This window comes from Coregonus clupeaformis, chromosome 14 (genome assembly GCF_020615455.1).
Source record: "Coregonus clupeaformis isolate EN_2021a chromosome 14, ASM2061545v1, whole genome shotgun sequence".
Classification (NCBI taxonomy): domain Eukaryota; kingdom Metazoa; phylum Chordata; class Actinopteri; order Salmoniformes; family Salmonidae; genus Coregonus; species Coregonus clupeaformis.
Window position 1 is genome coordinate 47238503 of NC_059205.1, and position 16538 is coordinate 47255040.

The window sequence follows — 16538 nt, forward strand, 5'->3', positions numbered from 1 at the left end:
CATCTTCAGTACTGACATTATTTCTCATGCCAGTATTGTGATTCTAATGCTTTGATTTACAAGCATCTAGCACTGTGATGGGTTTCAAGCACAATAAATAGACCTATCATGATTGATAGACTTGGTTTCATACCATAACATAGCAAAAAAATCCGCAAAACCTTTACCTGCATTTGACCAATATCATAGTAATACAAATTAAATAAAATGCCCATATATTCCCATATAAAATTCTCACGATTATAGTGAAGTCCTTGTTGCTAATGGATTTGGATTGTTCCCATTTTCCATCCTGGCTGCTCACACTATTTAACTTGGCATATGGCTGTGTATTCATTTCCTTTGTCCAACTGTTGGCACCCAGTCTCAGTGGCTGAGCCAAAACTTCATAAGCTAGAACCTAAGTTGCATTAGGAGATACTGGTGTAAGCAGGGATTGACATTAAGTGTTGCCCTATTGGCTGGGGCAAGTCAACTGAGCATTTGAGCCTGCTCTGAAATTGCCCCATTTGGCCGGTGATAAAAACAATTATAGTTAAAACAGCCAAACTGCAAAGAATTCCAGTAACCTAAAACATATCTTTCTGGTTCCTCCCAATTGTTTAAGTGAAAGACAGACAATTTATGGCAATCATGCAAGTTGAGCCAGTACTGATCCAGTACGGATCTTTCTGATTCCTCCCCTATGTATAGCTGAACGCCAGGCAATATATGGCACTTCTGCCTGTAAAAAGGATTTTACATTTTTGGACAAGCGATCATGATCTTCAGCCAACCAAAAAAATACTCCTGACTTGTCAGATGGGCAAATGCCTTTCAGACTTTAATGTCAATCCCTGTATGAGTAAATTAATGTTTGAAATGAGTAAGAATGACAGACTACATTAAAGTGAAAAATTATGTTCTCTGTTCCCTTCTACATCTATTAAGCAACAGCATCCTTCTAACTAGTTTCATTAGAGTAATCTGGGTATGAGATGAGTCTGTATGTATGATGTGGGGTAAACCCACTCATTACAATGTTGATTTTTTTCTATTGTATTGCTTTTTATTGTATAGTGTTGTGTCTACAATCCCAAGAATATTAGCCCAGAAAGACTAATGGCTCTTAATAAATAAAGCACTATAATAAATGCAATGTCAAATCAGTAAGATTGGAATTTAACTTGTGTTTTATTCACGGGCAGATGGATGAATTATGTTTTATATGCAACCATGTTAAAGGGGCAATCTGTGTTTCCTACGTCAATTTTTTGAATTTTTTATTAATGATATGTACCAATTGTTTCTTGAAGAATATAACTTATAAATTCCTCATAAGCTTAGTTCAATTGCCATACCTCATCAAAACCCGAAATATACTGTAAGTGGGTTTATTTGTTCCATTGTTTAAGAATGTAATTGTAAACAAACACTGGTTAAAACTATAATTTTGAACTCATGGCTGGTCAGTCCTTGCATCCATAGCTCTGTCTATGAATTTAAGAGTGGTCATATTTCTCCAGCCCCATCCCTCAGCTGTTTACCAAAAACAGGGGCAGGGTGTCCACTTTGTTGTTGTAAAAGTCACAATTTACATTCCAATAAAAATGGTATGGCACTTAATAAAACATTAAAAGACAATCAATTTATCAATAATTTTATTAGTGTGATTCATTTGCATTCATTCATGTCACTCTGTCATAATACAGTCTCACAAATATTCACTTCATCCATTTGCAATAACATTATATTTGACCAAAAAAAAAAAGACTGACAAATACACCCCAGCTGATTTTCCATGCAGTAGTTCAAGTTCTAGACAGAGACTAAACAACATACAAGTATTTCTGATAGGTCTTTGCTTCAAGCAAGGGGATACCTAGTACAGTTGCACAACTGAATGCATTCAACTGAAATGTCTTCCGCATTTAACCCAACCCCTCTGAATCAGAGAGGTGCGGGGGGCTGCCTTAATCGACATCCACATCAACGGCGAGAAGTTGTTGTTGGGGGTTAACTGCCTTGCTCAAGGGCAGAAGAACGACAGATTTTTCCACCTTGCTAGCTCAGGGACTCGAACCAGCGACCTTTCGGTTACTGGCCCAACGCTCTTAACCGCTAAGCAACCTGCCGCCCAATGTAACTCCTTCAAGTTTCACAGTGTATACAGAGAAAACTAACTTACTTTTGTTCATGTTAAGCATTACACATTAGTAACAGGTTTTCATATTTAAAAACATAATCATGACTAAATAACTTAATCACAACTCAATAATCAACAATACAGTAATAAATATTAAATACATAAATTAATCAACAATAAATAACTAAAAAAGTCCCTTGAGGATTCCGTGATGGCAAATTATAATATTTTAAATCAACAATTCCCTGCATATTATGCAAGGACTAGCAAATTTGACCAATCACCACACAGTTCCGCATAAAACAGTCAAATCATCGAAATATTATCGCGTACAAATTACCCATCACTGCAGTACAAAAAGAGGGCTGGCAATTTCAACTAATCACTGCACATTTACCGCATAATATGGTTCAATCAAGCCAAACGTCAATAAATGTGCTCACTCGTCAGCGCAGTTTCGCAACAAATTGGACAAAATCATTGCATATTGCTGTGCTAAATGTCATAATGGCTGCAGCAAAATCAAGCATTTTTGCTCACAAATATCACAACAAAATCTTAAATAAAGCAAAACAACCTAAAATGAGAGCAACTTTAGAACACTAGACAGTGCTAAGTGTATTTGAATAAAACCTATTGCTTTAGTTCTTTAAAGCTCTGAAGTCCTTTCTTTCAGCAGAACACCTGGGTTAACGTCACTCGGGTGTGTCTCGCTTGCGTTGGCTGACGCGTGCTCAAACACTCTAAAAATATCTGGCACTTGAAAAGACACCATGGGACAAGGACCCTTGACATTGCTGCACACCAGCCTCTTCAATGAAGCAGTGTTGACGATGTCAAATCCCGCACTCCCTCCGAACGTGCTGGGCATCCAGTATTCCGGCGAGCAAATGGGGTTTCCCAGGAGACCTTTCAGGGAGTAGGGGGAGCCCATTTCGATCATAGTCTCCCCGAAGACAGAGTTAGGTCTGGGGCGCTCCACGAGAAGGCCTGGGTACAGCTCCACAGCATCCACTTCCCCATATAGACTCTCCAGCTCTGCCGCCAGCTCTGTCTCTCCTGCAACACCCACAGAACAACGAAGGGTTAATAAATCTAGCCTGCTAGTCACCAATTGTGTATATAAACCCTGGATTGCTGATGCTATGTATTGGCCATTGTAAGGCTTTGAAGCCACCAGTCGGCCATATTGGCACTATCAGTCATCTAGCGTATACAGTGAGGGAAAAAAGTATTTGATCCCCTGCTGATTTTGTACGTTTGACCACTGACAAAGAAATTATCAGTCTATAATTTTAATGGTAGATTTATTTGAACAGTGAGAGACAGAATAACAACAAAGAAATCCAGAAAAATGCATGTCAAAAATGTTATAAATTGATTTGCATTTTAATGAGGGAAATAAGTATTTGACCCCCTCTCAATCAGAAAGATTTCTGGCTCCCAGGTGTCTTTTATACAGGTAACGAGTTGAGATTAGGAGAACACTCTTAAAGGGAGTGCTCCTAATCTCAGCTTGGTACCTGTATAAAAGACGCCTGTCCACAGAAGCAATCAATCAATCAGAACTCTCCACCATGGCCAAGACCAAAGAGCTCTCCAAGGATGTAAGGGACAAGATTGTAGACCTACACAAGGCTGGAATGGGCTACAAGACCATCGCCAAGCAGCTTGGTGAGAAGGTGACAACAGTTGGTGCGATTATTCGCAAATGGAAGAAACACAAATGAACTGTCAATCTCCCTCGGCCTGGGGCTCCATGCAAAATCTCACCTCGTAGAGTTGCAATGATCATGAGAACGGTGAGGAATCAGCCCAGAACTACACGGGAGGATCTTGTCAATGATCTCAAGGCAGCTGGGACCATAGTCACCAAGGAAACAATTGGTAACACACTACGCCGTGAAGGACTGAAATCCTGCAGCGCCCGCAAGGTCCCCCTGCTCAAGAAAGCACATATACATGCCCGTCTGAAGTTTGCCAATGAACATCTGAATGATTCAGAGGAGAACTGGGTGAAAGTATTGTGGTCAGATGAGACCAAAATTGAGCTCTTTGGCATCAACTCAACTCGCCATGTTTGGAGGAGGAGGAATGCTGCCTATGACCCCAAGAACACCATCCCCACCGTCACACATGGAGGTGGAAACATTATACTTTGGGGGTGTTTTTCTGCTAAGGGGACAGGACAACTTCACTGCATCAAAGGGACAATGGACAGGGCCATGTACCATCAAATCTTGGGTGAGAACCTCCTTCCCTCAGCCAGTGCATTGAAAATGGGTCGTGGATGGATATTCCAGCATGACAATGACCGAAAACACACGGCCAAGGCAACAAAGGAGTGGCTCAAGAAGAGGCACATTAAGGTCCTGGAGTGGCCTAGCCAGTCTCCAGACCTTAATCCCATAGAAAATCTGTGGAGGGAGCTGAAGGTTCGAGTTGCCAAACGTCAGCCTCGAAACCTTAATGACTTGGAGAAGATCTGCAAAGAGGAGTGGGACAAAATCCCTCCTGAGATGTGTGCAAACCTGGTGGCCAACTACAAGAAACGTCTGACCTCTGTGATTGCCAACAAGGGTTTTGCCACCAAGTACTAAGTCATGTTTTGCAGAGGGGTCAAATACTTATTTCCCTCATTAAAATGCAAATCAATTTATAACATTTTTGACAAGCGTGTTTCTGGATTTTTTTGTTGTTATTCTGTCTCTCACTGTTCAAATAAACCTACCATTAAAATTATAGACTGATCATTTCTTTGTCAGTGGGCAAACGTACAAAATCAGCAGGGGATCAAATACTTTTTTCCCTCACTGTATATAAGTCATTACTAGTCACACACGTCTATTAAATCCTCCACTCACAAAAGAAAAGTAAACGAACAACCCACTGGGCACAGACGTCAATTCAACATCTATTCCACATTGGTTCAACGTAATTTCATTGAAACTTTGATTCAACCTGTGTGTGCCCAGTGGGAAGCTGCATGCTATGACAAGTCTGTGTTTTGGTCTTTATAGGAACTCAATGACGCAAGTATAGACAACGTACACTGGAACCTTGTGTGAATCTCATGTGAGAGTATAAATGTGTATGTCTCCTGAGTGGCGCAGTGGTCTAAGGCACTGCATCGCAGCGCTAACTGGGCCACTAGATCCTGGTTCGAATCCAGGCTCTGTCGCAGCCGGCCGTGACCGGGAGACTCATGGGCGGCGCACAATTGGCCCAGCGTCGTCCAGGGTAGGGGAGGGAATGGCCGGCAGGGATGTAGCTCAGTTGATAGAGCATGGCGTTTGCAACGCCAGGGTTGTGGGTTCGATTCCCACGGGGGGCCAGTATAAAAAAAAAATTGTATTCACTAAACTGTAAGTCGCTCTGGATAAGAGCGTCTGCTAAATGACTAAAATGTAAATGTATGTAATTATACATTGAAGATTACATGTGCAGACTTTAATAATACACCTTCAGGGTATAATAGGCAACAGCCACTCCCTGCCCACCCTCTATATCAGCAGCTGTCATGGAGGTGGTAACCATGCCAATAACAAAACAGCTGGGCCTGACTGAACCAATCCTATCGCTTTATCCAGGGACTACTTCAGTTGCCATGCACCTGTGCTTACTAAATTAAACCTTTCACCTAGTTAGATTGAGGATAAATAAATAGCAATATTAAAGGGATAGTTCAGGATTTTGGCAATTAAGGCCTTTATCTATTTTCCCAGAGTCAGATGAACTCATGGATACCATTTTTATGTCTCTGGAAAATGGTATCCACAGATTCGTTCATGTGACTCTGGGGAAATAGATACAGGGCTTCAATGCCAAAATCCCGAACTATCCCTTTAAGATTATGTGTGTCTCACACTATGTTGTTTCTCACCTGTGAGGTCCTCGAACGAGGAGTAGGCCCTCATGCTGAAGCGTTTCCTGTAGGCGTTGAGGGACTGGTAACGCATGTCTCTGCTGTGCTCCAGGGCCTTAGCTGCCACGCCCACTACTGCAGGAGGCAGGTTACGCCCACCAGCTACCTGGGAACCAAGAGGAATCAAGATTAATTGGTGGAGCTGTATCAGGAGTTGGGGAATTGTTCACTTAGAAAGGACTACCATGCCTAACATTTGACATTGGATTTATACTGAGATTCCCGTTTACTTGTGACAAAACAGTTGTCATTTAGGCCTCAATTAAATACTATTGCTGTAAGGATGTTCCAGCATCGAGTGTCCCCCCCATTCCCACTACTCCCCATAGGACCCCAATGTACACTAGACAACCCACCCTTCCAGCGATCTGCTTGGTGAAGGACTCCACCAGGTTGTTGATGCCGTGCTCTGTGACCAGGGAGTTGTTGAAGACAAACTGGGGGTAGGTGTAGACGCGGCCCTCGATGTTGAAGGTGTCAGGCATCAGTGGGTGCCAGTGGTACAGGGTATTGAACTCAGCTGCTATACGGTTCTGGTACTGGAAGCGCTGGTTGAACAGGAGCTCCGGGTCGAACTTGAGTTGGAAGTGGTAGCCGCTCAGGTGCTGGACGTAGTCCTCGATCACGATCTTTATGGTCTCGCCTGCAAAGAAGGAAGGAAGGAAGGAAGGGACTGCATGAGATAAGATTGGTGAGATATTGCTCTATAAATACCTGACACCCACCAAATTTAGTTTTTTGATCTGTTTTACACAGAGCTGTCTTAATTTGTATGCATTGTACGGTTTATAAAACACTCTCAAACATTGCCTCACTTTGATCATATATGATTCCCATCATAAGGACCTGAAGGGTCTAAGACAGTACAGTATACACAGTAGTCGTGTCCAGTTTTATTACTGGTAACTCACCAATTAGGATGAGGCGTGTGGTCTGGAAAATCCGTTCGTCGTCCCATTCGGGATGCTCCTGCCTCATGACGTCACAGACGCGGTTGTGCTCTCTCAGCCAGATGGTGGCATACATCATGAGGCCGGGGACCAGGCCAAAATGCTCGTGGCCCACAGCGAAGCGGTGCTCCTCGGGCACGAGGGGTGGATAGTGCATCTCTACCCCAACCTCCCTTACCAATGGGGGGTAGACCTCGCCATTCACAACCTGATACTTCAGTTTGCCATCCTTGAACTGCCTCAGCTTGTGCTGTCTCTCCAGAGTGTCTCCATAGACATGGTGTAAGTCCACCTGAAACACAGAGGTAAAGAGTGAGTCCAATCATACACTCCAAGCCTAAGATAAAGTCAACTATGACACACAATGGGAACATATTTTCATGTGACTGAGCCACTATTTGTCATGTATTGTAAATTAGACTTACGCCATGACCCAAGGCTTTGGTGAAAGCTGGTCCTTTCTTGAAGTCTGATTTGAAGAACTGGTGGGTGAAGTGCTGGGCGAAGAAGGCGAACATGAGATTGGAACCCTGAGGATCCGGAATGAACCGCTTCCTCAACATAACCTTCTCCACCACAAGCTTGGCATCTGGAAGCACGGCTCTTCCTATGAGGAGAAGGAGCGATGTTAGCAAAATACTTGGGGTCCTACCTCAACAAAATATTTATTCGGTTACTAACGACAGTTTTAATATGTTCATTCAACTGCCATATTGTTCAGTCTCGTCTTGGAAACTTTAGAAGGCTGTGACTTTTGACTGGTGGGAATGTTTTAGAAACCGGTCTGAAGTGAATTTCTAAGGCTTCCATGGTCTCAGATAAGGAATTCCAAAAGACTGGTTAGGCGGGAGCTCACTCACCTGCAGTTCCCATAGGTGTAGGACAGCCCTTTGGCAATGGAGGAAGGGTCCGTGTATAGTAAGACAGGTTGGAGTAAGCCTCCCAGCTCTTGTAGCCATAATCAGCATTGTAAGTCGGTGGGCTGTCCACCAAATGTGAGCGGGCTATTAAATAGAGAGGCAAAGAGCAACATTATCTAATTTGTTCAGAAGCTGAGCTAATGATGTAATCTGTTACATTTAATGTAAGACTTACTCATATTTCCTTAATTTATTTATCTCCATCCTTCCCATATCAGTAAATATCATACAGGTATATCCAAATAATAAATGGACTCAACTGTCTTTCATTCATGAACTATCAAAAATGTGATATTATTTCAACCTACATGTCAAGACATAGCTCATGATAGCATTTCTCACAAAAGTGATCTTGTTGATGACATTCCACACCCATTTGTAGTGTGTAAGGAAGTAGTGCACAGTGTTCGGAGCTGGTTTCAATGATATCTTTATCCATGTTAGGAATTCAGCTGCAGAGTGGAGAGAAGTGGGACATATTTATAAGAAATATATCGAATACTCCTTGTGAATAATGATATACATAATATCGATGGAATTTGTATTAGATGTCCAAAAACAAAAAAAAACTTACGAGTTGTGCAGTTCTTTCCATAATATCCAGTTCTTGTGCATTCACACTCATAGTCGTCGAAGCCTTTTGAATTACAGAAGCCCCTATTTTCACATGGTTGTGCACAGCAAGGGTCCACTGAAAAGATATTGCAACATTTAGAAGGCTATACAAAGTTATATTATTGTATCCACTCATCTATTATTTTCCATAACAAACATTCGAATATTTATCAAATCAATTCATATAAATCGAAAAAAACGTATGTAAAAGTATAATGATAAACTATTATTAATAAGCCAAATACAATATTTTCACAAAAGAATATATTTATAAGAGTATCAAAATAAATATACTCACCTCCTTCGCAGAAATAGATCCACACCGTAGAGAGCAAAATAACGCAGATTACTTTATTCATTCCGAAAGATTTTATTGAATCGCAATCCGGTGTAAAATGTCAAGTTCCAGCCGACTACTGCTCACACCTGGTGACAGTGATTCTGAAATTCATAGATGCCCGCTCCATATTTATGTACGACGCCCATTCCAAGCTCTTACGCAAACTATTACACTCCTAATTTCAGCGGAACCGGCCAGGACCAGACAGGACCAGACAGGAGCGGAAACATTTGACCAATCATCTTCCTAATGGAAGAGTGATAACAGGAAGAAGCTACCGCACATCCAAAATCTATTAGTGAAGGTGCTGGAGGCAAAATAAAAAACGGGAAAAACAGGAAAAAGTTTCGGAACACTTCCAGTCAGATGCAAATGTTTTTGATCGTAGTCTTCCAGCATGACAACGACCCGAAACACACAGCCAGGGCAACTAAGGAGTGGCTCCGTAAGAAGCATCTCAAGGTCCTGGAGTGGCTTGCCAGTCTCCAGACCTGAACTCAATAGAAAATCTTTGTAGGGAGCTGAAAGTCCGTATTGCCCAGCGACAGCCCCAAAACCTGAAGGATCTGGAGAAGGTCTGTATGGAGGAGTGGGCCAAAATCCCTGCTGCAGTGTGTGCAAACCTGGTCAAGACCTACAGGAAACGTATGATCTCTGTAATTGAAAACAAAGGTTTCTGTACCAAATATTAAGTTATGCTTTTCTGATGTATCAAATACTTATGTCATGCAATAAAATGCAAATTAATTACTTAAAAATCATACAATGTGATTTTCTGGATTTTTGTTTTAGATTCCGTCTCTCACAGTTGAAGTGTACCTATGATAAAAATTACAGACCTCTACATGCTTTGTAAGTAGGAAAACCTGCAAAATCGGCAGTGTATCAAATACTTGTTCTCCCCACTGTATATATATATATATATATAATAACCATAAAACAATATAATAATGAATGATTATGATGCATTATACATTTTTGGGGGGGATGTGATATCCAATTGATCACTGACAAATGTAATGATTTACTGTAATAAAAGGACGTATTGTGTGCCATAACTTTTGCAAAAATAATACATATTCCTATATAACATTCTTTAGTGCAGTATACTGTCTCAAATAACATTGGATACTAGGTGCAACAGTGTAGGCTGTAGGCTGTGTTTAGTTCAGTTTTGTTATCAATCTTCAGTGGAAAAACAGGAAAACGTCTCAGCACACTTCTTGCCAGATGCTAATTTCTTACAAAAAGCTAAAGCTTTCGGTCGGTCGACCTTCATCGGAGCGTATAGGGACAGTCTTCCAAAGCAATTACCAGTCAATTAAGCCGATCGTTGTTCGTGCAGACGATAGATGGACGGTGGGAAGAATCTATAGTCATTTGGCGCCAACATGTGGCCAAATGTGTCATGCTGTTGTAATTACCGACTGTCTGGACAGTGAATGAAAGTAGAATGACTGACTGACCAGGTTACAAAAGATTATGTCATTTGTCTTTTACGTCCTTAATAGCTAACCTATTTTATGTTGTTATGTTATTCTTAGTTATTTGAATATTTATTTGCAAGAGTTAGTAACACCTGTTTATGAGTGAAATATGAACTAATTGAGCTTGCTCATCTATACTGAACAAAAATATAAACGCAACATGCAACAATTTCAAAGATTTTACTGAGTTAATATGAGGAAATCAGTCAATTGAAATAAATAAATTAGGCCCTAATCTATGGATTTCACACGACTAAGAATAAAGATATGCATCTGATGGTTACAGATAACTTAAAAAAACTTTTCAAAATGTTTCAAAATGGGCCTCAAGATCTCGTCATGGTTTTTCTGTGTGTTCAAATTGTCATCGATAAAATGCAATTGTGTTAGTTGTCCGTAGCTTATGACTGCCCATACCATAACCCCACCGCCACCTTGGGGCATTCTGTTCACAACATTAACATCAGCAAACCGCTCACCCACACAACGCCATACACGTGGTCTGCGGTTGTGAGGCCTGTTGGGCATACTGCCAAATTCTCTAAAATGATGTTTATGGCGTTGTGTGGGTGACAGATCTGGTGGACATTCCTGCAGTCAGCATGCCAATTGCACACTCCCTCAAAACTTGAGACATCCGTGGCATTGTGTTGTGTGACAAAACTGCAAATTGTAGAGTGTCCTTTCATTGTCCCCAGCACAAGGTGCACCTTGCTGTTTAATCAGCTTCTTGATATGCCACACCTGTCAGGTGGATGGATTATCTTGGCAAAGGAGAAATGCTCACTAACAGGCCCAGGACCAAGTTTGGGAAACCTGGATCTAGCTGACTTAAAGGTCCAATGCAGCATTTTATCTCAATATCAAATCATTTCTGGGTAACAGTTAAGTACCTTACTGTTTTCAAATAAAATGGTCAAAAATAAACAAAAATAGCTTCTTTGCAAAGAGCAATTTCTCAAGCAAGAATTTTGCAAGGACTGTCTGGTTTTGGTCTGAGTGGGGAGGGGAAAACTGAAAAGTAGCTGTAATTGACAGAGAGGTTTGAAACTCTCTTTCTTAATGGTCTGTTAACACATTTTCCGCCTGGTGTTGTCACCAGGCAGGCCAAAACTCCATCCCACCAAACAAACAGCTCTTTCACTAAAAGGGCATTATCATCATTTTCACTATTTCACAGTATTATTCCAACCTCATAGTGTGGAAATATATAGTGAGTGTACAAAACAACATGCTCTTTCCATGACATAGACTGACCAGGTGAATCCAGGTGAAAGCTATGATCCCTTATTGATGTCACCACTTCAATCAGTGTAGATGAACGTGAGGAGACAGGTTAAAGAAGGATTTTTTAAAGCCTTGAGACAATTGAGACATGGATTGTGTATGTGTGCCATTCAGAGAGTGAATGGGCAAGACAAAAGAGTTAAGTGCCTTTGAACGGGGTATGGTAGTAGGTGCCAGGCGCACCAGTTTCAGTGTGTCAAGAACTGTAACTCTGCTGGTTTTTTCACGCTCAACAGTTTCCCATGTGTATCAAGAATGGTCCACCACCCAAAGGACATCCAGCTAACCGCAGGCCAGTGGTCAAAAACAGGTCATTGATGAAAGAAGACAAAGGAGGCTGACACGACGGGCTACAGTTAGTCAACTGACAGTCCAGTACAACATTGGTGCCCAAAGTTCTCGTCGTACCTTGACACGAATGGGTATATGGCGGCAGGTAGCTTAGTGGGTAAGCGTTGTGCCAGTAACCGAAAGGTCGCTGGTTCTAATCCCCGAGCCGACTAGGTGAAAAATCTGTCTGTGCCCTTAAGCAAGGCACTTAACCCTAATTGCTCCTGTAAATCGCTCTGTATAAGAGCGTCTGCTAAATTACTAAAATGTAAAAAATGTAAATGTATGGCAGCCAACGACCTTACAGAGTTCCACTTCTTTCAGAAAAAAACAAGAAACTGTGGATGCAGTGGGCTATAGAACAAAAACACTGGGCACTGGAGAATTGAGAGAAAACAAATTCTGGTCTGATGAATCCCGGTTCCGACTGTTTCACGCTGATGGGAGGACTAGGGTATGGAGAAAACCACATGAGTACATGCATCCATCATGCCACGTGTCAACATTGCAGGCTGGTGGTGGAGGTGTGATGGTGTGGGGTCTGTTTTCATGTGACACATTGGGCACCTTGATAAAAGTGGAGATACATTTGAATGCCACAGGATATCTGAACATCATTGCCAATCAGGTGCATCCCTTCATTACAACAGTGTACAGTATCTGCGAATTGATTTTTTCAGTGGAATGCTTTCGGCTCCTCGTAGAATCCATGCCCCAACGAATTGAGGCTATTCTAAGTGCAAAAGGGGGTGCAACTCAATGTTTTTTACACTCACTGTATACAAAACACAGGAAAATGCACATTTAAATAATTTAGCAGACAGTTTTATCCAGAGTGATTTACAGGAGCTATTATTATTATAATAGGGGGTAGATCAGCTTTAATATTGTAGATAGATTGTAGCTTCCGTCAATGTAATTGTCTGCATCATTTCCAATCCCCCATATATTTTTTTGTGAATAAATATATATATACACTACCAGTCAAAAGTTTTAGAACACCTACTCATTCAAGGGTTTTTCTTAATTTTTTAAACTATTTTCTACATTGTAGAATAATAGTGAAGACATCAAAACTATTAAATAACACATATGGAATCATGTAGTAACCAAAAAAGTGTTAAACAAATCAAAATATATTTTATATGGGAGATTCTTCAAATAGCCACCTTTTGCCTTGATGACAGCTGTGCACACTTGGCATTCTCTCAACCAGCTTCATGAGGTAGTCACCTGGAATGCATTTCAATTAACAGGTGTGCCTTCTTAAAAGTTCATTTGTGGGATTTCTTTCCTTCTTAATGCGTTTGAGCCGATCAGTTGTGTTGTGACAAGGTGGGGGGGTATACAGAAGATAGCCCATATTATGGCAAGAACAGCTCAAATAAGCAAAGAGAAACGACAGTCCATCATTACTTTAAGACATCAAGCTCAGTCAATACGGAAAAAGTCAATAACTTTTAAAGTTTCTTCAACTGCAGTCGCTATGATGGAACTGGCTCTCATGAGGACTGCCACAGGAATGGAAGACCCAGAGTTACCTCTGCTGCAGAGGATAAGTTCATTAGAGTTACCAGCCTCAGAAATTGCAGCCCAAATAAATGCTTCAGAGTAACAGACCCATCTCAAAATCAACTGTTCAGAGGAGACTGTGTGAATCAGTCCTTCATGGTCAAATTGCTGCAAAGAAACCACTACTACAGGACACCAATAAGAAGAAGAGACTTGCTTGGTACAAGAAACGTGAGCAATGGACATTAGACTGGTGGAAATGTATCCTTTGGTCTGGTGTCCAAGTTGGAGATTTTTGGTTCCAACCGCCGTGTCTTTCTGAGACGCGGTGTGGGTGAACGGATGATCTCCACGTGTATTTCCCACCGTAAAGCATGGAGGAGGAGGTGTTATGGTGTGGGGGTGCTTTGCTGGTGACACTGTCTGTGATTTATTTGGAATTCAAGGCACACTTAACCAGCATGGCTACAACAGCATTCTGCAGCGATACGCCATCCCATCTGGTTTGGGCTTAGTGGGACTATCATTTGTTTTTCAACAGGACAATGACCCAACACACCTCCGGGCTGTGTAAGGGCTATTTTACCAAGAAGCAGAGTGATGGAGTGCTGCATCAGATGACCTGGCCTCCACAATCCCCCAACCTCAACCAAATTGAGATGGTTTGGGATGAGTCGGACCGCAGAGTGAAGGAAAAGCAGCCAACGAGTGCTCAGCATATGTGGGAACTCCTTCAATATTTTTGGAAAAGCATTCCAGGTGAAGCTGGTTGAGAGAATGCCAAGAGTGTGCAAAGCTGTCAAGGCAAACGGTGGCTATTTGAAGAATCTCAAATATAAAATATTTTGATTTGTTTAACACTTTTTTGGTTACTACATGATTCCATATGTGTTATTTCATGGTTTTGATGTCTTCACTATTATTCTTCAATGTAGAAAATAGTAAAAATAAAGAAAAACCCTTGAATGAGTAGGTGTTCTAAAACTTTTGACCGGTAGTGTGTGTGTATATATATATATATATATATATAAAACAAATATTTATCTATATATATATATATATATATATATATATATATATATATATAGATAGATAGATAGATATACAGTTGAAGTCGGAAGTTTACATACACTTAGGTTGGAGTCATTAAAACTTGTTTTTTAACCGCTCCACAAATGTCTTGTTAACAAACTATAATTTTGGCACATCGGTTAAGACATCTACTTTGTGCATGACACAATGTGATGAGTGTGATTAGAAGGAGTCAGGCGCAGGAGGGTAAATCACAGAATACAGAGTTTATTCCGTCATACACAGTTGCGCTGGATAGCGACAACAAAATACAGGCACAGGGGAACAATCTACCCCGGCAATACAAGGTACGGGTAGCTCCAACAAAATACAGGCACAGGGGAACAATCTACCCCGGCAATACAAGGTACGGGTAGCTCCACCGAGCTACACTCAACTCACATAAAACAATCACCCACAAGGACAAGGAGGCAGAGGGAACACTTATACACAGACTAATGAGGGGATATGAACCAGGTGTGTGTAATTGACAAGACAAGACAAATGGAATGATGATACATAGAGCGGCAGTGGCTAGTAAGCCGGTGACGATGAACGCCGAAGCCTACCCGAACAAGGAGGGGAGGCAGCCTCGGCGGAAGTCGTGACAGTACCCCCCTTGACGCGCAGCTCGAGCAGCGCGCCGACCCCGGGGACGGCCAGGAGGACGCGGAGCACCTATGGTAAATTCAATTGATTGGACATGATTTGGAAAGGCAGACACCTGTCTATATAAGGTCCCACTGTTGACAGTGCATGTCAGAGCAAAAACCAAGCCATGAGGTCAAAGGAATTGTTCGTAGAGCTCCGAGACAGGATTGTGTCGAGGGACACATCTGGGGAAGGGTACCAAAAAATGTCTGCAGCATTGAAGGTCCCCAAGAACACAGTGACCTCCATCATTCTTAAATTGAAGAAGTTTGGAACCACCAAGACTCTTCCTAGAGCTGGCAGCCCGGTCAAACTGAGCAATCGAGTGCCATATGCCTTTCAATCACAGGAGGTTGGTGGCACCTTAACTGGGGAGGACGGGCTCGTGGTAATGACTGGAGTTGAATCAGTGGAATGGTATCAAATAAATCAAGCACATGGTCTCCATGTGTTTGATGCCATTCCATTTGCTCCGTTCCGGCCATTATTATGAGCCGTCCTCTACTCAGCAACCTCCACTGCTTTCAGTTCATGACTTTGAACACCTTGAAATGTATTCGTTCTAAGAAATGTACTATATAAATAAAGTTTGATTTGATTGATGACATTACAGCTGTAGAATATTTAACAAACTGTAATTTTCACGAGGACAAGTGCAGTTTTTCCATAAACTTTTAATTGCTAACTTGGGATTTTATCACTTGACATATCAATCATGTAGTGGGAAGGATCTTATAAATCGAGACTGTGTGAATGCATGTACCGCTCTGAATAAATAAATACTGTGCCTTTGAAGATTTGTCTCTGGTCATGAAACTACAATACAGGCTGGATATCTAAACAAAGTCAATTCTGAATGTTAATAGATTTTTAGATTCATTCTCATCAATGACAACATTCTAGAACTGAGTTATCACTCATCGAAGTCTGGTATCCGGGGTAATCTGGTCAATGATTATTGTAGAAAAGGCCCATGGAGTTGGTGGAATCACCCTTTAATTCATGGCCACTTGCGCAGCTGGGCCAGAGCGCTTTAATTAGGTCAGGCAAAAATTCCCCAGTAAATATACCACTTTGTGGTTAAAGGAATTCCTGCCTCAGTCTCCTCCATTCCTCTCAGTCACCTAACCCGTGACCATCTGTTCACCTTCACTATTGTCAGTCATCCTACCTGTCCAGCTATCTACACAGATTCCAATAATCTTTCAATGGTCCTTCAAGCCGGATGATGATGATGACAGAACCAAAGACAGGTGAAAAGGAAATGGAGGAGGAGAAGAAATTGTCTCCACTGGAAGGAAGGAGAGAGGAAGAAATAGCAGCTG

General features: G+C 41.6%; 1 protein-coding gene across 1 annotated transcript; it reads right to left on the reverse strand.

The window, feature by feature from the left end:
* Nucleotides 1-2032: 2032 nt before the first annotated feature.
* On the reverse strand, nt 2033-9034 carry ptgs2a (prostaglandin-endoperoxide synthase 2a). Its single transcript, XM_041895846.2, has 9 exons — nt 8834-9034; nt 8495-8611; nt 8229-8372; nt 7861-8004; nt 7426-7607; nt 6962-7292; nt 6407-6693; nt 6009-6156; nt 2033-3184 (listed from the first exon to the last, which is right to left on the reverse strand). The coding sequence occupies exons 1-9, from the start codon at nt 8892-8894 to the stop codon at nt 2775-2777; spliced, it is 1824 nt and encodes a 607-aa protein (XP_041751780.1). The 5' UTR covers nt 8895-9034; the 3' UTR covers nt 2033-2774.
* Between the last annotated feature and the right edge of the window lie 7504 nt (nt 9035-16538).

Excerpts from the sequence above, each read along its gene's own strand:
- ptgs2a (XM_041895846.2), bottom strand. The coding sequence starts at position 8,894 with ATGAATAAAGTAATCTGCGTTATTTTGCTCTCTACGGTGTGGATCTAT. Across the intron at positions 8,612-8,833 it reads GATCTATTTCTGCGAAGGAG|TGGACCCTTGCTGTGCACAA; the intron begins GTGAGTATATTT and ends ATATCTTTTCAG. Across the intron at positions 6,157-6,406 it reads CCAAGCAGATCGCTGGAAGG|GTAGCTGGTGGGCGTAACCT; the intron begins GTGGGTTGTCTA and ends CTTGGTTCCCAG.